Source organism: Hibiscus syriacus, unplaced genomic scaffold (genome assembly GCF_006381635.1).
Source record: "Hibiscus syriacus cultivar Baekdansim isolate YM2019G1 unplaced genomic scaffold, ASM638163v2 tig00112383_pilon, whole genome shotgun sequence".
Taxonomy (NCBI): domain Eukaryota; kingdom Viridiplantae; phylum Streptophyta; class Magnoliopsida; order Malvales; family Malvaceae; genus Hibiscus; species Hibiscus syriacus.
The window spans coordinates 3,281,909-3,303,546 of NW_024063319.1; the positions used below are offsets into that span (position 1 = coordinate 3,281,909).

The 21,638-nt window shown below is 34.7% G+C and overlaps 2 protein-coding genes across 2 annotated transcripts; one reads left to right on the top strand and one right to left on the bottom strand.

The window, feature by feature from the left end:
- Positions 1-502: 502 nt before the first annotated feature.
- Positions 503-3,004, top strand: LOC120178904 (transcription factor bHLH111-like). The gene is made up of 7 exons (XM_039184672.1): positions 503-888; positions 964-1,678; positions 1,782-1,913; positions 2,083-2,154; positions 2,274-2,339; positions 2,628-2,666; positions 2,753-3,004. The coding sequence occupies exons 1-7, from the start codon at positions 533-535 to the stop codon at positions 2,909-2,911; spliced, it is 1,539 nt and encodes a 512-aa protein (XP_039040603.1). The 5' UTR covers positions 503-532; the 3' UTR covers positions 2,912-3,004.
- An 11,900-nt stretch (positions 3,005-14,904) lies between these two features.
- LOC120178905 (transcription initiation factor TFIID subunit 15-like) lies at positions 14,905-19,468 on the bottom strand. The gene is made up of 8 exons (XM_039184673.1): positions 19,385-19,468; positions 18,919-19,075; positions 18,489-18,835; positions 18,199-18,393; positions 17,428-17,511; positions 16,167-16,245; positions 15,964-16,087; positions 14,905-15,565 (listed from the first exon to the last, which is right to left on the bottom strand). Exons 2-8 carry the CDS (start codon positions 19,036-19,038, stop codon positions 15,345-15,347), a joined length of 1,170 nt encoding a protein of 389 aa, XP_039040604.1. The 5' UTR covers positions 19,039-19,075; positions 19,385-19,468; the 3' UTR covers positions 14,905-15,344.
- Between the last annotated feature and the right edge of the window lie 2,170 nt (positions 19,469-21,638).

Below are 21,638 nucleotides of genomic sequence, written 5' to 3' on the forward strand. Positions count from 1 at the left end.
CGAAGTTTTTCTTTCTTTTGGTCCCCGGTTGCTCATTTCACCATTTCATCTGGTTTTTACAAGGGACTTTGAAACGCCAATTTTCTCTGCTTTGTTATGTTTTATCGCTTTACATCTGGGTCGCTTTTGTTGTCCATCTTTTTAAGAACGGATGGTTCGTTTTGTTATACGTTTCATTTTCAATAAAATATTGGCAGTTTCTATGGTTCAAAAAAATGTTTACTATATAATTTTCTAATTAATCGTTTATTCATATCAAGTTTGTATAATTTCTTGATAACATGTTCATGTGGTGTGAAATTAGGTATAGGAAAAGCAAAGTTCTTTAAGGTGACGAATGGATGAAGTAATATATATAATAATTGTCCACGAACTTCATAGTGGAAAACTCACGCTGCATTGTTTATTGTCTCACCCCATATTATTGATCCATCCATCTTATAACCCTTATAAATCCCATTATCCCACACCGCCAACAATCTTCATATACCCTTCAAATTCCCCAAAAGTAAGTCTCACCCAAGCTAGAGATATGGCTGAGGACTGCACTGCCATCTCCCCTCCACTGCACACTTGGTGGGATCTCCACCATGCAACCTCTCTTTCTCCATGGACTATTAACCCTAGCTCTTGGTACCATCATCATCATCAAAACCCTAATTCTCAATCTTCTAATTGTGATCAGGATGATGTACTTTCAATCTCCACTTCCTTGACTAATGCTTCCAATCATTCTGTGTTAACTAGTGTCGACGAGTCGTCCGGCGGTGGCGGCTGTGGTACACGTCGGCTTGTTGGACAAGCAACCGTTGATCCTCACCCGTCCAATGATCAGTTGATCAATGGAGAGCATGGTTCGGATAATCATCTTTGGAGCCATGTTTTAACGTAAGTGAGTTGAATTTGTTTATGTTTTTGTTCTTCATGTTTTGTTTACTTAATTGCATTTAATTTGTTTGGCAGAAACGTAGGAAGCAACGGTGCAGATGTTGGAGAGAATCTTTTCGAGTCGATATCTTTGAAGAGCAACTCATTGGCGGCCGGAATCTTTGAACCGGCAGCTTGTGACTACTTAAAGAAAATAGATGGAAACTGGGAAATCTCAAACTCGTCGGTTTTCAATAACTTTATCAAGAACATAAACGAGGGGTTCGGCACGAGTACTAGCACCGATAACGACCAGCAAAGCTCGATCGAAAGCGAAAGGCTAACCAAGTTGTCCAACATGGTCAGCCACTGGTCCATTGCCCCACCGGACCCTCATGTCAATCCCCCACAGTTTATTAATCCGAAATCAATGGAAAACTACTCACAATCACGGCCTGCTGCCTTTTGTGGAATGGAAACAGTAAAAAACCCAGCTTTTTTATCATCTTATCAGGACGTGAAAATGGAGAACCCAAGTGTTGATATGGAAACTCCGAGTTCATATCTTCGAAGGGCTCTCAGGACGACTAACAATGGGAATGGGTATCATCTTCATAACAGTCTTGTTAACAATTCAATATCAATGGAAGCTGACAACTTTTATGGATCCATGTCTCGTTCTCCAACCACAAGTAACATCACTTATGGCAAGCCTTTGATTGACATCCATGCATCATCAAAGCCCCGTTTTAGGCCCTTGAATTTATCAGATTGCAAGAAGCAGGGTCTCCAAGCTGCAAATTCCCTGCAGGTAAATTAAGCATTTAAGTTCAATCACATCTATCAACCTTAATTTTTCTTTTCATATCATCATTTCTTTATTTCTGTGAGAACTTTCATATAAACAAATGCAGACAAGAGCCAGCAATGGACAAACACAAGGAATTGCAAACGAGGGAAAGAAGAAAAGAGGCGAAGAAACATCTGACAGCACTACAGTGTTGAAAAAGCCTAGGCATGAAAATTCTGCAGCTTCATCGGTAAAGGTACGTAACTTTTATATATATATATATATATATAAGACGGGATTCGTTCACACCGTGTAAAACATTATATAAACGAATCTACCGTATCCCATTATCATTTCAAATCGAAAATATGGATAGCGTTGCTTATGATTACGGGTGAGAAATTGACTGGAATAATTTTATATAGATGCACGCCCCAAAAGTGAAGCTGGGAGACAAGATAACAGCACTTCAACAAATTGTGTCGCCATTTGGAAAGGTAGCACTAAGAACAAGCTTGTTTTCTAGTGAACCTAACGTCCAATTGCATCTTCCATTTTATCACTAACAGCCTTGCAATCTGATCTAACTTGATCTAATTCGTTGGCTGAGTTGCAGACTGATACGGCCTCAGTTTTACTAGAAGCCATCGGATACATCAACTTCCTACAAGAACAAGTGCAGGTCAAAATCTTTCTTTCTACAAGAACAAGTTCACACTTTCTTTTCTACTCGGCGAGATGATTTTATTAGAATAATCGAACAAGTCCTTCCATAATCGTATGCCTCATTAAATATATCTCTGATATTAAATGAAAGAAAAGAATACATACAACCAAGACAAACCAGTACAAACACCATACTACAAAAGCTATATCCCAAACTATGAAAATAGTTTACACTTCACATTAAAAATATTATACACGTTTATTAGATGCTAATTAGCTTTAGTTTGTTTGCATTGTTTTTCAGTTGCTGAGTAATCCTTACATGAAACCGTACTCTCTCAAGGTAATTATTAAGCAAAATTTTGCATATTTATGCTTTCAACATACACACACATGTATATATATTAAAGTTGATTTTGATTATGTTAGGATCCATGGGATAGAAAAGATCAGAAAGGAGATGGGAAGGTTGATCTGAGGAGCAGAGGTTTATGTTTGGTTCCAATATCTTGTACCCCAAAAGTTTACCATGAAAACACTGGTTCAGATTACTGGAGCCCTACATATAGGGGTTTTTTGTATAGGTGAAGAACTAAAGCTCATGATTTGACATTTGTATACACATATCTGTATTAGTTTTAAACAAAACAATGTGAAACAATGATTTCCACTAAATCTCTATATATTATTTGCTGTCATTTTATTTTGCTTGCATAGATTAACACGAGTGACAGTTTCAACAGTTATATATACATTATATATAGATTCAAACATATAATGGGAATTACAAATATGTATTTTTTTTTTGTTACTTTCCTCTTTCAAGGCTTAATCCTAACTAATATGAATTTATCAGGGTTGTACACCTAATTTTAGTAGTTGAGTTTTCCAACGGGGATTTTCTACATATACAAGACTCGAATCTGAGACTTTGCTTAACAGATATCAGGTTGATTACCACAAAACCTATTGGTAAATATGTATTTTTTAAAAGGAGAAAAATATATTCTTATATTAAGTCAGTAAATACTAATATAGTCGACTCTTTGAAGGCCTATTACGAACCAAGCCAATAGGCTTATTTCGTACACCCAATTCGACGTCCCTTAAAAGTATTGATAACAATGAAATTATAATATATATATATATATATAGGGTAAATTATAGAAGTACCTAATATCGCTTAATTATAGGTTTGATAATAATTATATCATTTTTTAAAAGATTGAAACAAATCATTCAATTAAAATACTATTATAAATAAATTACTTGGCTGTTAAAATCAAAACGGATTTTAATGTGAAATGATATAATAATATTTTTACTCTTCATAACTTATATATTTTATTAATTTTATCATAATTCAAAATAAAACAATAAATTTAACTTTCACATATAAAAAATTCATCAATTTAATTTTTTTTTTGTAGTGTTGTCAGATCAACAAGCTCATTGGATCAAAGCATAGTTGAATAACTAAATTCTATCACAAAACAATAAATTATAATTAAACTATTATCATACTGCAAAAGTTAGACCAATCATTAAACAACAAATTATCGATAAATTATTATCATACTAAGAGCATATCCAACGCAGCTCCTGTGCGGAGAATATCTCCACTTTGGAGATAGTATTTTTCTCCAGCCCATCGTCAATGTGCATCTTTATTGTGATAATCTGCTATAGTGCATGTCACAACTAGCGTTGCACTTTAGTTGCGCTATAATTTTTATTTTATAATTTTTTTTATTTTTTTTAAATTCAAATAGATTAAATTACAAGATAAATAAAAATACATTGAAATTAGATAAATTAACATACTAATTTTTTGAAACATAAAAACTACAACAAACACAAAAACATAGAAAATATGTTTTTATGTTTATTGTAGTTTTTTTTTTATTTGCAAAATCAATATTATAATAGTTAAATATTATGAATAAAGTAGAGTTTGTGGTAATGTAGAGATAGTGTTGGAGATGAATTATTGTTTCATCTTTAAAGTAGAGATAGAGATGTTGTAGAGTAGAAATGAGAGTTGAAGATGGCCTAAACAAACTCATTAGATCAAAATGGAAGTTGAATAACTCAATTCTATTATTACACCATTGTCATAAAAAATCTGATGAAATTTCCAATGAATGTTATTTCTAATACAAATCAAGTAATCCTAATGGTTAAAAGAAATGATTGTTATTTCTAGAAATCATTGGTTCAAGCATCAATAACTACAGTAAGGATGATTGAACGTTCATTGTCGAGTGATTGAGAGAAATTAAAACAAATACTACTTTATAATCATCTTAACTTAATAAAAAAAGAAACTACAAGACTGACTAATAAAGAAACATCCTGAACGATTATTTAAGGTCTCCATTTTTCACCTTTATAATTGAACCCTAATTTATTTAAATCCCAACCTATGCTTCACATCGTAGTTTTAACTATTTCCTCATTGTACATTTTGTCTTTTTACATGCATGGTAGTCTATTTCTTCACTTACACAGTTGACACTTGAACAATGCTCGACTAAAGCTTCATCAGCTAATAAACTCTTTTAATCGATAAATAAATCTCTTATTGTTATGATAAAAAAACTAGGCCAACAATTGTAAACCCAAGGCCAATGTTTAAAACAAGATAAAATAACTTAAGTAACCGAAAATGTCTTATAATATACGATTTTAACTAACTTTTTTGGATTTGCAAAAAAAAAACCAACGAATTCGTAACACGAACTCCAATTTCGCAACACAGTTTCTAAATTCGCAACTCGAATTTGACAATTTCGTAACACGAATTTCCTTTTTCGCAACTCGATTTTTAAATTCGCAACACGAGTTTCCTTTTCGCAACAAGATTTTCTAATTCGTAACGCGAGTTTCAATTTCGCAACAGGAATTTCGTTTTCGCAACTCGATTTTTGTATTCGCAACGCGAATTTTAATTTCGCAACACAAATGTTTTGGGTATATAAACTACGCAACAGCAGCAACTCATAACCTGAACCCCTAAATCGCAATTCATTCCATCTTCATCTCTCACTCTCTTCGGCGACATCCGTCCCCATATCTGACAACATCCGTCCCCATATCCTACGACATCCTTCCCCATCTCTAATTTATTTTCACATAATTTTATTTTTATATAATTTTTCAATGATTTCTCTCCCAAATTATCAAGTATCAACTTAATAAATGTATGTTTTTCTCTAAGTTAGTGATGATATCTAGTTTATAGCTTGTTTGTTTAGTAAATTACTTTATTTACAATTTTTAGAATGAAATCATCTAATGTTGATCATGTTTGGATAGATTTGTATTATGGAGGGTCATGGGAGAATGTTAATGGTGTTTTTACAATATATGTCTTTACCCATGAATCTTCAACTAAAACTGTCATTAAAAAAGAACTTATGAAAATCTAATGTTACGTGTTTCAAAGAAATTGAGTTTAGAGTCTCTAAGTGGATTTAGGCTATCTTATCAGAGAAAGGGTAAAGTTTATTTGTTAACCGACAATGAAAAATGTTGAACGATTCATTGCTTACATTAGTGTTTCGCAAGATGATGTTACATTGTATGTTGTTGAACCTAGAAGTAGTGAAGTTGGGTTAGTAACGGGTAGTAATCAACTAAGTTCTTCAGCCCCAGTTTATGGTGCTCACAATGTACAACGTTGTTATCAACCTCAAAATTTCATGGTTCCACCACAATTTCATCACCAAGAAAATTTTGTTTCACCACATTTCCAATACCAAAGACAATATCAAACACAATCTCAAAATCCATAACTTTTCCCTAATCCAAATCCCAATCAATTTATAGACCCAAATTTTGGTTTTCGTATTGACCAGTTAGACGATGATGAGCCAACAGATAAAAAATGTGAGTACTAGTCAGTATTCGAAATTTGATCTTGATCAATACCCGAACTTTGATCTTGGTCAATACCCGTATTTTGATCTTGGTCAATACTCGGATTTTGATGATGTTTCAGATCAGATTTGGGGTAAAAGTAAAGAAGAAGAAACAGACCCTGCTTATTACAATAATTATTTTGATATTGGTCAATACCCGGATTTTGATGATGAAACAACCGTTGCCGAGGAAGATAATGAGGAGGAAGTTATGGGTGTGAATGAACATGTTAAACATCCATTATGTAATTCATATAACCCAGAATATGAAGAAGAATAAGAAGAAGAAGTCCCCAAAGAAAAGAAGAAGAAGAAAGAGCCACGGGAGTATAACTAGAATATGCCAGAATATTTTCCGATACCGGAAGAAGAGTTGGTAAAGATAGCAGTTGATTGTTACACAAAAGTTATTCGTATCAAGAAAGATGATTGTTTTGATACAAAGGAAGACTTGAAGATAGCTTTGTATACGAAATGTGTGGAAGATGGATATCAACTAAAAGTTAACAAATCAAGCAAAGATCATTTCGAAACAAAGTATAGGATTGACAAAAACTGTACGTGGCGTATGATTGCAAAGAAGATAAAAGATTGCGAAATGTTTCAAGTTAGGACTTTTATTGATAAACATACATGTTCAAAAACCCAAGTTTTTCCTCACCATATACAGGCAAACAAAAAGGTATTGGGTGGTTTTCTGGCTGAGTTGATGTTTTTGAATAGTATGGTATATTGGGGTTATGAAATTATGACTGACATGAATGCTTGGTTCAAGATTAGTATCTCATATTCTCAAGCTTGGAGAGCCAAATGTTATGCCTTGGAATTGTTGAGGGGGTCGCCAGAAGCATCGTTTGCCCAACTGTCGGCTTATTGTCACAATTTAAAGTTGAAAAATCCTGGGTCGGTAACTCATATCAAAACAGATAGAGATGGACGTTTTGAGTTGTTGTTTATCATCATTGGTGTTGCGGTTAGTAAATCAATATAATTTTGTTGACTCATTTTTGTTAGATACATGCATTTCACATTTAAATGATTATATTTTTTGTATATTATTTTATAGATTCGTTCGTTTATTACTTGCATGCGCCCAGTTATTATAATTGACGGAGCACATTTCAAAGGTCGATACCTTGGAACAAACTTACTAGCAGTAGCCATGGATGCTAACAATGGGATACTGCCAATAGCTTACAGGGTTGGCAAATCTGAAACCTCTAATTCATGGACATGGTTAATGGGGCATCTTAGGGATTGCATAGGTCCTATTAGTAATCTGACAATCATATCCGATAGGGCCAACTCAATTGATAACGCTATTAGAAGGTGTTTCCCAGATGTTTTTCATGGACTTTGTGGTGTTCATTTGTACAGAAATCTAAAATCAAGGTTTACTGTTATAAAAAATCACAAATGGACATACTGGAATGCTGTAAAAACTTATAGGGAAGTGAATTTTAATAAGTATATGAATTGTTTAAGACGTATTTTGCCTCAATGTGCTCAAACACTAGAAGATGTCGGGTTTGAAAGATGGCCAAGAGTACATCAACTTGGAGCAAGATATGGTTTCATAACGTCTAATAGTACAAAATCAATCAACGCTCTAAGTTGTCATTCCCGAAAATTACTCATTACTATGTTAATGGAGTTTTTTCAAGCCTCTATTCAACAGTGGTACTATAAGAAAAGAAACCATGCAGGTATTATTTCTTTAAATTCGTAACTTATCATATTTAATAGATTTTACTAAGTATTATTTATTTAAAATTATAGGAACATTGGAATTACACCATGGACTGAAAAAAATATAACGAAACGTGTTGTGAAGTCAACGTCATGGAGAGTTGAACCATGTTCAAACACTTTGTTTGAAGTCTTGGATAATAACTTAAATGGGCTTGTCGATATAAATGCAAAAACGTGTAGTTGTATGAAATGGAAAACATCTGGTTATCCGTGTGGCCATGTTATAAAAGTTGCTCTTCGTCTAAACCAAGATTATTCAAGCGCATACGCTATGGATTGCTACACTACAGAAGTATATCGACAGACTTATGTCGAGATTGTCTACCCTATTCCATATCCTTCTGAGTGGGACATACCAGATGACTTACAAACAGTTTTGCCACCAATCATGGACAGAAGGCTACCTGGCCGACCAAAAAATCACGATCATATACCGTCTAAGGGTGAAGAGAAGAAGATATCGACATGTAGTCGGTGCAAGGAAAATGATCATACAAGGTTGACCTGTGGATCACTAGTGCCATCACAATCATCTTTTCCTCCACCAAAATATGGATCTTCATCAAAATCCAAAGTTCATATGGTGCCAAGTAAAGGGAAATCAAAATCGCAATTGGGACTATTAACTTAGGTGATTTTTAGATGCAAACGTTGTATTATGTATTCATGATTGTATAACACTTATTATATATTAGTAACTTGAGTTTGAACATTGCTATGATCTGTTCAGTTGTTATCACTTATCAGGATTGTTGTATGTTATCATTTTGAAGGTGTTTGCCTTGAATGTGAAACTAAAAAAAGATGGTTATTGTGAACTTCTCCAGACACTTGAACTTTAGTTTTGTAATAACTAAACAAGTATGATTAGTATGAAAATTTGCCTAGTTCAAATTCTCAACTCGAAAATCAAATTCGCAATTTGAAACTCAAATTCGCAACACGAAAATCGCAACTCGATAATAAAATTCGCAACTCGAAAATAGAATTCACAACTCGAAAATGAAATTCGCAACTCGAAATAGATTTTCATTTTCATTTTCGAGTTGCGAATTTGAATATCGAGTTGTGATTTTCGTGTTACGAATTTGAGTTTCGAATTGCGAATTCGACTTTCGAGTTGTGAATTTGATTTTCTTAAAGATAGTTTGCCTTCAACATGTCTTTTTATAGTTTGCCTTCAACATAATGCAGATTCAATTAAACAACTTAATTAAACAAAAAAAACAAATTTTCAAATTATTTACACTTTACAGCACATTGGTATGTATTTTCCCCAGACAGTACATCCAACCTAAAATGCTCCTAACAATAGGGAGCTACAAACATTTCAATATTAAGGGGTCAAAAAACTAATCAATATACCACAGTCAACACTACCATAGAATCACTTCATCAGTTCACTGTGTACAACAGAATTTAGGTTGACAATCATTAAAAAGAAGATTTCATGCTAAATATAGGCAACTGGCAAATGGATATGATCAGCCAATGAACTGAGATAAAGTTTAATTATTTAACCTGTATCAACAAATATTTTCATGTTCACCAATTATCTGACATGAGGGTCATGAAAAATGAGAATCCCTTCCAAAATTATAACATCTGAAGGATTAACCTGCAAAAACGTTATGGCCATGAGAATTTCTACACATACAAAACCAGCAAATATGAGCTGAAATTATAATTGAATTCTAGGTACTTAACTAAGTGATGTGGGAAGACATGTCTACCATTATAAGTTTGAGTAGATGAAAAGATCCATTATTCAAAGAAAAAAATGAGTTCATACGGCCATCATGTTTTCTCTCAGAATTCTTATTCAAACATTTTCAAACTACTTTTGATCTATATTTCATCTAAAATAAAGAGTAACAGGTTAACAAACCTTTTTCAAACTTAATAATAAAAAAAGGTTGTTTATGCACAATTTCAGCACCCAGTGAGGTTGTAAGCATCTCAATATTTCTCGGCTCCAAACCTTCTATATGGAACCCAAAAACGTTCACCCCATACGAGGCCTCTATCATATCCACAACTGATTTAGAGTCCATATGATAAAACCTATGCATAAAACTCACAAGTGAGAAAACAAATATATGGGATCATAAAAATAAGATAGAATCTAAATCCAACATGGAAGCTGGCTTGATAGAATCAGAATCATGGATGCAGCAATTCCCTTCACATCACAGGGAAGCAAAGTTCTCTTCTTATTAGTTATTACAAAATCAAAAGTTGTCCCCTCTTGTCTTTTTCAATTTTACACATTATATGTCGACTACAATGAAGTTGAACAAACAAAAGATAAAAAAAAATCATGTACATTCTTATCACAGTTCAGAGTCATATAGACAAGCGAAAGGAAATTCTCACATGGTCATACTGTCGCATATCAACCACTGGATGCAGGTAGGCAACATCTCGCATATATCTCTCTAGCCATAAAATGTCGAAACCACAACCCTACTGCACCTCTATCTCTATCTGTCGGAGGTAGAAATTGTTTGCCTCCTCTCGTCATACGTTCCAAGCACATGCATACAAACGGACCACAATCCCCTCTGGCTATTGACGCTTGTTATGGCACTGTCTCGTCTCTCATCATTGTAACTTTTAACTTATTCGGCTTCTCGTTTCCTAAATTAGTCCAATAATCAATCGCATCCAAGTATTTAGACAAAAGATCGATCCATCCCCTACAAATAATATCTTTCAAAGCAGACAATGGTATGCAATTCAGCATGTTGTCATATACTATCGTCTTCAGTGATGAGAGCTGAAGCTCGACAAAAAGCCAATGACAACGTTCCATAATAGGGATAAATATCTGCAATATTAAATAAATAATTCTTCAACTGCGCACATCAAATAAATTTGATGAACACCTTTAAATATACAAAAATAAATACTAACCTTATCGACCTCTTTGACATTACCTAACGCATATGAAGTATCTCTCTGATCCTGCAACTGAGCTGAGTGAAAAGATAAAGGCATAATAGTCCATCGCGTCTTTTTGAGTTTCTTCAATTTCTTTAAAATCAGAAGTCGTGTTACCTATGCATCAATATGTTGTTTTATAAAAAAATACATATATTAGTGAATTTAATAAATTAAAAAAAATAATCAAAATCAATATAAAAAGAATATAATACTTACCCCCATTCAAAATAACTATTATCTTCAACCCCTAATAAAACACCCCACTAATACCGCTCAAGAAACAAATGTGTATGGTCGATTTTGCATATATCGGTGAAGCACCCCTTGCTCCGCTCATGTAGATAAAAATCAACTGCAGTCTTAGCCCAAACGATATTATCCTTAACTGTGTCTGGTAGTATGCATATCTCATGCTGAGGAATGGTACTGGCCGGTAACTGATAAGAAAGCCATATCGGATCCAGTATACCGGGCACAAGAGGGGGTTTACCAATATGTCTATATAGTATGGAATGTGGATCTTAAACGATGCGAGGTGGATCCTAAACGATGGGAGGTGGATCCTGAACGATGAGAGGTGAATCCTAAACAATGTGAGGTAGATCCTGAACAATGGTAGGTGGATCAGGCTTCTTCTTACGTATTCTTGGAACTATTGGGGTGAAAGGAGACGTAATGGTAGATCCACGATGTCTGATGCGTAAACCCCGTCATGCAAGAAAAACGGTATCCATATATCTGAAGGCAGATAGTTGGTCTGGCTTGGAATTATAGTGGTCATCATGTAACATATTATCATCGGGCCTCTAAAAATAAATTAATACATAAATCAGTAAATAAATAAATAATGTCAAAAAAAGGTTATTTGCATTTTTAGTATAGTATTTCTTATAAAATTAAACAAACTTACCTCATCGCATAGAATACGCACCTCATTCTACAACGATGAAACAATCTCACGTAGAGCACCTACCTCATCACGTAAAGTAACTACCTCACCACGTAAAGCACCATTATCATCACGTAATGCAGCTACCTCACCACGTAAAGCACCTACCTCATCACGTAAAGCACCATTGTCATCACGTAAAGCACCGACCTCATCACGTAAAGCATCTATCTCATCCCGTGGAGGTGGAGAATGGGGAGATAAATATCGTGGAATCTTTGTCGGTTGCCTATCATGAGATGATGGTGGAGAAGAGGCTCGATGATGCGATGGAATAGGTGATGGATCTCGGTGGCGAAGTGGATAATCAACTCGATGAGGTGATAGATCTCGGTGTCGAAGTGGAGAATCGGCTCGAAGAGGTGATGGATCTCGGTGTCGAAGTGAAGAATCGACTCGATGAGGTGATAGATCTTGGTGTCGAAGTGGAGAATCAAGTCGATGAAAAAGTGGGGGTGCTCATCATCCGTCCCATCAAAAAAAGCCTACTAGCTTGCCACCAATCAGTGACAACCTCTTCCTCTGTGGGTATCAATGTCTGTAATGGATAGTATGCCTCCTAACAATATAAAAGCCCAAATAAAGTCAAACGTCTACTAATAATAAATTGTTTATATATGGTAGTATTTGTGTTTACTTACATCATCGATCGTCATATATGGTAGTATCTCATCCCAATCCAACTGCCGGATCCTCTTATAAGTAATAGCCCTAGGAATATCATTTGAATTCTTGATGGCATAAGTACGCATGCTGGGAAATGCCTCAAATATCCAAATCTACAATATAATACACAAACATTAATTTTTAGTAATTGTTAAATAATTAATTTTGGAAACATTATATATTTTTTACCTTAAAGGCCCAAATAAAGCCTACCAAAGTGTATTTGTAACCATGCCCATGCAAACTACGACGGTCCTCAAAGGCATATGATAATTTTTTCCAAGTAGCTTTCCATATATATGAACCCAACGGAAACACATTCAATGCATCTAGGTCATCTACCAATAATATTAAATCCTTACAAATAGGTTGTCTGCCCTGTTTTGCTAAAAAGTCAGCATACAAAAGTAACAAAAGGCATACTCGGACAACATCAAGGTCATACATCCGATTAAAACCATCTTTAAGAAGTAATATGCTCAAATCATCAACGTGTAAAGTGGACATCACCTTTGCCAGGTCAGGAAAAAACCTGAAATAACCATGATGGGGTGGCGATATGACTAGTGTACGGACCTAATTCATCGTGTCGTCCGAAACGTAGACCAGTGACCAAGCAAAACTCCTCCCGCCCAAAACGAGTATACGCCGGTGGAAAATGAAACTATATCTCCTCATCGCCACGTGGTATCCCCTCGGGTAGATCGTTAGTCATGGTCTGCAGAAACAAATGAGTCAATAAAGCATCTCCACTTGGATGTTGTACTTTCAGCCATGGCCCGAAACAAGTTTTCTCAAACAAATTTCTTTGCACAGGTGTAAGTGTCGTTGCAATTGTAGTGGCTAGGCTTAATTTATTCCTTAAAGTCAATGCAGTCGAAAAAAATTCCTAACAAAACAATAAAAATACTAAGTTAGATATATTAATAATATACCAAAAACTACAAATTATACACAATAAACATACATGATATTAATCTTTCAAATTAGCCCAGTATTCAACCAAGTCATTATTCTATCATAGTTCACAAAATGCATCAGATAACATTCTAGAAGTGAGCATATATAAACAAAAATGACAATATATAGGTTTAGTGGAGGTTTAAGGTCTCTCAGCATAAGTGATGTGTGTAGAAGAAGTGCTTAAATTTTCAAGAAAATCAAATTTGCAACTCGAAAATCGAATTCGCAATTCGAAACTTAAATTCGCAACACGAAAATCGCAACACGAAAATCGCAACTCGAAAATGAAATTTGCAACACGAAAATTGCAACTCAAAAATGAAATTCGCAACTCAAATTTTGAATTCGCAACTGGAATTTCATTTTCAAGTTGCGATTTTCGTGTTGCGAATTTAAGTTTCTTGAAATAAACTACTCTTCTTCTGCAAATTGAAGCTTGAATGAAATGCATTACTTCAACCAAAAAACAAAGGGCGATGACATAATGTAAGCATATTTACCAAATAATAACTTCACAGGGTTAAAGACTAAACAATTGTTTAGCATTATTGACAACAACCGAATGAATATACTAAGCAATCTAAGTGAAATGGTTAATCTATCTATGAAAATGATTAATTATCTAATAATAATACAAAAATTTCAAAATAGAAAACTAATCATCGGTGGTTGATTTTCCATTTGTAGCCGTGAATGGTTGTGAGAGGGTGGTTGTGAGAGATGGAGGTTGTGAGAGATGGAGATGGAGGGGGTCGTCGGAGATGGGAACGGATGGGAACAGATGTCGCCGGAGAGAGTGAGAGATGGAGATGGGACGGATGTCACCGGAGAGAGTGAGAGATGGAGATGAGATAGAGTTGCGATTTAGGAGTTTAGGTTATGAGTTGCGATTTAGGGGAATATACCCAAAACATTTGTATTGCGAAATTAAAAATTGATCTGCTAATTTTAAATTCGCGTTGCGAATTCTAAAATCGAGTTGCGAAAATAAAATTCGCGTTGAGAAAGCGAAATTCGCGTTGAGAAATTAAAACTCACTTTGCGAATTATAAAATCGAGTTGCGAAAACGAAACTCGTGTTGTGAATTTAAAAATCGATTTGCGAAAAAGAAATTTGTGTTGCGAAATTGTCAAATTCAAGTTGCGAATTCGTCTTCTGTGTGCGAATTCCAAATTCTGTGTTGTGAATTCAAAATTGAGTTGTAAATTCATTAGTTATTTTTGCAAATCCCAAAAAGTTGGTTAAAATTATATATTATAGGACATTTTCAGTCACTCAAATTATTTTCTCTTAAAACAATTGGCTTATACCACATCTGGGTTCCAATTATCCTCATACTACGACCTCCTGTGCATCTGGAAAAATAATTATAACAAGCCATATCCAACAGGATCTTTATGCATGCAAAGGTGGAAACTTCAAAATGCTCCATCTTTTTTAAATACAAGATTTCCATAGTTCTATTTTAAAGCTAATAGAAGACGAACAATGCGTAAAGGCAAATAAAAACCTACAACAGCTAGCACACCCACAGAAGCAAATCTAGAAATACATCAAACTGAACCTAGAGTTTAACCCAATTGGTTTATGCAAACCATCGTAAGAGGGGTCTGGAAATCGAATCCCGGAAATTGGGACACCTTTCCATACTCTCAGGCCGTGGCCTCGTACCGAAAAGAAACACAAGAAACTCTAGAGAGTAGTCTCGGCTATCAGTTACACTAAACAAAACACCTCAGCTCGAGAAAGTTTCAATTATGTGCCATCTTATTGCCCAAAGAACAATTAGCAACCAGTGCAACATTCTGAATCTTCCTTTTCTCAGTAACAGTACCTACTTCTGTCTCGATCTCTATCTAGTTCCCTATCCCACCCATAATCTCTATCACGGTCGTAATCATAATCACGGCTCCTGTCCCTCTCTCTGCTTCGACCACAGTGTCTTTCCCTGTCTTCACGATCTCTGTTTTTGTTACTTTCTCTATCATCCCGTTCCCGTCCCCTATCTCCGCTTTTTTCTCTTCCATCCCTGTCAGCCACACCTGCCAGGTAACCGCTTTTATTAAAAAGTGAAACACCAATATTATATCAGCATAAAAATAGAAATCATATAGTCATTTATTCAAGGTGTAAAAAAAACATCAATTTCAAGAGCATTTCTTCACATAAACTAGCAAAAACATGCATATAAATTTCCTTCTATGCTCTTATTTACAATCTCATACTTTATCTACACTGATTAAAGCTAATTTATAAAATCTACAAAACAAAAGGATAAGATATAATCACAAAAACTAATACGGAGCCTCGCAAGCCAAACTGAAAGGCCACACATCTTTAACATTCTCTTTGATTAAATAACCTTGGCATGTATGCCAATCAGTATCTTAGAACACATAATGCTGATATGAATCGGTTGTCAACATAATGATCCGAATACCTAGTTCCTCAAACTCCCAGCCAGCACGGCCTGAGCCTGGTAGAGGTCGTCCAGTTTCAGCTTGTGTTTTTGCTCGGAACTTTTTCTTGAGATTTCCAAACTCGTCGTACATCTCACCATCATCCTGAAATTAAAGCATCATTACCAATCAAATTAAAGATTCATAATTAAGCTTCAAGTTATAATAATGGAGTTATATTTACTTCTGCCTCACGTCGACGTCGCCTCGTTTCCTCTATCTCTTCTTCATCAAGTTCCTTGTAACCACCACCACGTCCTCCTCTGTTATGCACAAGTTTAAAGTAAATTAAGTACTGCACAAAACCATAAGAATCAAAGGATGAACGGTGCAAAAGTTCGAGAACTGCAGAAAATGGCATAATGGCATAAGCAACAAGCATTTCAATCCACCTTTCCATAAGAAAAAGCACGGTAAATGAGTCAAATCAATGGAATCGAGGAAACAAATCTAATGCTTTGACAACAGAATTAATTTACTTGCTCAAGATTACTGTTGCAGCTATTAACAAGAATGAATATTAGGTACCAGTGCCTACTCCAGAATGTCAGTAGAGAATCAGTAAAATACTGTTTACAAGGATTAGAATACATACATGGTACAGAAGGATAGATGCAATTCAGATCGTAATAGAAAATCTAATCAGTTTTCTCTCCAAAGAGGCGAATGTGCATATTACTAAATCTAAGAATCTTCCTGCTCTACATCCTGATTTAAGATAGCCAACTGCACTGCATTCATATTCTAGCAAGTTCAAATAATGGAAACTGATAGACAATGGCATAAAAGATAAACAATTATTTTACACAAACAAAACTTTCAGTGGCACACTTGATATGCATGTGCGTGTGTGTGTGTTGTGTTTCAGACCATTGTTTGTTGTCCTGTAATCTTGAATAAAATTGCTAACCACGAAAAAGATGAAGTACAAACAAATATAGTGATTAGGAGTAACGGAATTTCCTTTGATTTTCCTCCTTCCAGTAAAGGGACAACATTTTAGCAACTTTACTTGAGGTGGACTAGCCGGATCGGATGGAAGTGTTTCATAACTGATTGGCAATAGTTAACCCGCCAACAACATCTATACTGTCTAAGAAACATGGTTTGAATTTTCTTCAATAACAACTAAAACTCAAAAAAGTAAAAGGATAACAAATAGAAATCATGTTTTTAAGAGAGGAAAAAAATACTATAAATGACTACCCAAAAGCTAAAACAAAAAACTAGCAAGATTATAAGAAAAATGACACATTCGTACAAAAATTAAAGGTCAAAATCACTGCAAGGGTTATCTCATAAAAGACTGAAACGTAGAGACCCACAAAAAAAATGTAGAAAGCAAATTAACTGCACAAAAATGAAAGATCATATTTTCGATGAAAATATCCCAAAGATTTTAATTTGCTTTAAGATTAGCAAATGTCAAAATATTTATAACTTACCTCACACCACCCTCATTGTGACCAGGTTTATTTGTGTTGCATATATTACATTTTGTGCGCTTAGCCCAGTTGATGTTGCCACACCTGTGAAACAAAGTTGAGACTGAAGTGAATCACGCTGCATAAGATGGCTTTGCATTCGAATATAAAAAAGCACAGCTTTTTTTCTAAATACCAAACACTAAACCAAACTAGAAGTGCTACAAAGTGTAAGACACCACAGATACGACTCCCAGTGGTTAGAGCATAATTTGAACAGTCAAAACAACAGAATCAAGCTGCATAGTCCCAATAGAATTACCATTTCAGCCTAGCTTAAGTGGTATGGGAGAGAAGGTGTAGGTTTGAGCCAATCTGGTCTCCATAGTATCAAGAGAGGGGAGAGATGTAATACAAATCCTTGAGTTTCCATGTAAAATCCAAAATTCCTATTCAAATTCTCTGATAACTAACCACTACTGCACCCAAACAAAGATATTGGGAAGGGACGTGCACGGATAAACAAACCTGGAGTTTCCATGTAAAATCCAAAATTCCTATTCAAATGCTAATATTGAACCTAGCTAAAGCAGAAGTCAATAGACTACAAATCAGCCAACTTTGCTATATTGTTGCAAGGCATTACAAAAGCAGGAGTTTCAGGCTTGGGATGAATTGTATAACAAAACAAACGATCATAAACGGGATTGTGAAAGATTAACAAGGAAGGAGAGCTGGAAATATATCACACAAGGATTAGAAGAATAGTCACTTAAGCATTAGAAGTCATACATAGGACAAGGCCAATCATTTGGGCCAAAAAGTGCACCCGTGGCACCTGCTCCTCGACCATGACTTCCAGAGTCAGGGGCAGCACGACCCCTCCCACGACCACCAGCCCCTCCACCACCACCAGATGCACCAGCAGGTCGAGCAGTTCCGCAGCAGTTGCACACACCACGGAAGGCAAAATTGACATTGGAGCAACTGCAACCACAAAATTTGAATGATGTACATAGCAATCAAAATAAAATGTTAAAAAAGAGCAAGAAGTAGCTGCTCACCAATATCATATCACAGACCTTGTATTTGGACAGAGCCAATCTCCCTCCTGTTGCCATGTTTTCCCTGAAGCATCACCCCGACCTCTACCCCTTCCACCACCCCCATTCATATCCTTAGCCATATCTTCCTCCAATCCACCACCATCACCCACCACAGTTGAGGGATCTACAACAGCATTACTACTCTTACTCTCTGCTATAAAAACACCAATCATATTCCCATGAAAATCCTTGTTGTTGAACCACTCAACAGCAGCCAATGCAGCATATGGATCCTCATAAGTAACCGTAGCATCCCCTTTCGGCTCATTTGTTACCTTATCTCGGTACAACCATATCTTAGGTCGACCAGTTCGCTTATCTTTCTAGAAAATCATAAAAAAAGAAAAACAATAATCAACTAAAAACACATTTGCATATGTTATGTTCTCAAATTAGAAGATTATACCTTTAGCAAGCCAATTGTTCCGAAGTATTCGGCTAACATAGTTTCATCAGTTCCCTCTGGTAAATTGCAAACATAAACGGAACCATTTGTAAGGGCTCTTTTTCCTGAATTGCTTGACATCGTTTCTCCAAATTCATCAAAAGCTTTATACGAAATCCTAAAGAAATCAAAAGCTCGGCTAAAGTGATAATTAACAATTTAGCTGATAATTAACAACACAGAGAGAGAGAGAGAGAGAGAGAGAGAGAGAGAGAGAGAGAGAGCTTAACCGACGCTATATCGTTGCATCAACAGAAATTGTGAGAACATTTATTATTATCGAAACTAAATGAGAGATAGATCGCACTTTTTTTTTCTTTTGAAAAAAATAATTAATTTAAATTTGAGAGAAGGAAAACAAATCAAAATCGCAAAAATAAAAGTTAGGGTAATTATGAAAGGGAGATACAAGGTAAGCGATCCAAACCTAAGAATTAAAATTGAGAGAAGGGAGACATAGTATTCTAACTGGGTGACCAAGGCAGCGGTGTCGGAAGATGGAATATGAAAATGTTATGACGGCGCAGAGTTTGTCGCCGGCGACACCGTATGTTGTTTATTTTTCCTCGTTACGGCTTACGAAAGGATAGAAACGAGGGCTTATTATTTTATTATCATTATTATTTAGGAGTCCTCAGTTAATTTAAGGGTAAATTATATATTTAGTCATCCACTTATTTTTATATTTTTTTAAAAATTTAACTATATTTTTCAAAATCATAACTAACATATATTTTAACTATGTTTTAGTTATTCATCCTTAAAAGATAAACAAAATTACTGACGTGATATTTTTTATTTTTTCAATGATCATGTGATGTTACATTATGATAATACTTCAAAGTCACCATTAAGTTTTAGGGAAAACTACTTCATACTCCACTAAAATTTGTCCATCGACTCATTTACACTACTAAACTTTCAATTTTGTCATTTATAACATTAAATTTTAGTTTTACATTCAATTATATCACTCTATCGTTAGTCAATAGTGGTCAATGATGTAACATCCCAAACACCGGGCTAGTGACCAAAATGTAAGATTTTGAAACTTTGTGATCAATTTTGATAAATTGAAAAGTTCATGGATTTAATTGGAAATTATTTTTGTAAGATTGATTAGAAAGAATTGAATTTAAAAGGTAAAAAGGTCTTTAGTCAAGGAAATGAATTTACAATTCATTATTTGTGTATTATATATCCACGTGGAAATGAAAAGATGAGTAAAAGGAAATCTAGAATTATCTTCATCTTTCTTCCTCCTCTTCACCGTGACTCCAACTAAGGTAAGGGATATTTAAGTCTGTTATTTCTTGTAATTTATGATTGGTTTTGATTCTTGGAGTGTTAGGAAAGCTTTAGAAAGCTTAAAGAGAAGTAGAAACTAAAAGATTTACAAGTTATGGATGATAGAATATAAAGGGTTTTTGAGTGAATTGTTGAGAAAGAGTTATTAAATGGATTTTGAAGTCATATTTGATTTGTCATAAGCTGGAATAAGATATCTAAAGTGTTAGAAATGGATTTGGGGCATGATGATTATTTGGTATGATTTTTAGTTTCAAGTGATTAAGTGGGATTTTGGATATTTAAGTGTGTTAAATTGTTATAAGTTAGTCTTAATAAGAATGTTGGAGTTTAAAGGCCTGAAATAAGTTAAAAGAGTAGGATTTAAGTAAGTTTTAGTAAGTTTTCGAATTGAAATAGGTGATTTCTAGGCAAGGGTATCGGTATTGGATGAACAGTACCAATACTTCAAAGCAAAAATATATGAAATCTGGGTTTGTGTATCGATACTAGAAGAACAGTATCGATACCATAAGGTAAAGTTGTCTGAAGTCTTAAAAGAGTGTCAATACCGAAGGAGTAGCATCGATACCAAGGGTATCAATACTAATGGACAAGTATCGGTACCATTTTTAGAGATGAAATTCTAGAATGTAGAATGGGTATCGATACTGAAGTATAGTATCGATACTGAAGTATAGTATCGATACCATAGTGAGGAAGTATCGGTATTGGGCTTGGGGTACCGATACTATTCAAAATGAAATTGTGAATTAAGTATTTCTTTTAGCTTAAGTTATTGATGATTGATTAATAGTGATTCGAATTCCGATATTCATATTGATTGTATATTTGTGTAGATATCGAACTAAAGCAAGTTCTTGACGAATCGACGATATAAGATTGACCAAGAGAGAGATAAGAGTTTTGCTTTGACTAAGTGAGGCTAAGGTGAGTGCATACTACTATATATATTGTCTTATGGAAAGAAGACTTACGATGAGTATATTTTCGATAATTAATTAAAAACAATGTTTGAAAGTTTATGAAATAATATGATTATATGTTTACATGAATATAAGCATAGTTTTGATTGTGTTACTACGTGAGCATGCATTGTTTATATTTCATGTTATGTGATATGATCTACGTGATTATATGAAAATGCGATACAAGCTATGTGATATTGAACTACGTGATTATATGATAATGTGATATAAGCTATGTGACATGACCTATGTGATTATTTATCTATGTGATATAAGCTATGTGAAATGATATAAATGATAAAGCCCAAAAGTATGTTATATGAGACCTAAAGGTATAATTGGCATGCCAAGAGTCGAGGTTCTACGCAGTCCTTCGGGACAATTCTGCGTGGTCTTTCGATATAT

What these genes read in the sequence shown, in the direction of transcription:
- LOC120178904 (XM_039184672.1), top strand. Translation starts at nt 533, where the DNA reads ATGGCTGAGGACTGCACTGCCATCTCCCCTCCACTGCACACTTGGTGG. An exon ending in AAGCTGCAAATTCCCTGCAG is followed by an intron (nt 1,679 to 1,781) that starts GTAAATTAAGCA and finishes AAACAAATGCAG; the next exon opens with ACAAGAGCCAGCAATGGACA. An exon ending in TGAAACCGTACTCTCTCAAG is followed by an intron (nt 2,667 to 2,752) that starts GTAATTATTAAG and finishes TGATTATGTTAG; the next exon opens with GATCCATGGGATAGAAAAGA.
- LOC120178905 (XM_039184673.1), bottom strand. Translation starts at nt 19,038, where the DNA reads ATGTCAAGCAATTCAGGAAAAAGAGCCCTTACAAATGGTTCCGTTTAT. An exon ending in TGGCTCTGTCCAAATACAAG is followed by an intron (nt 18,394 to 18,488) that starts GTCTGTGATATG and finishes TTGTGGTTGCAG; the next exon opens with TTGCTCCAATGTCAATTTTG. An exon ending in AATGATTGGCCTTGTCCTAT is followed by an intron (nt 17,512 to 18,198) that starts GTATGACTTCTA and finishes TTTGTTTCACAG; the next exon opens with GTGTGGCAACATCAACTGGG.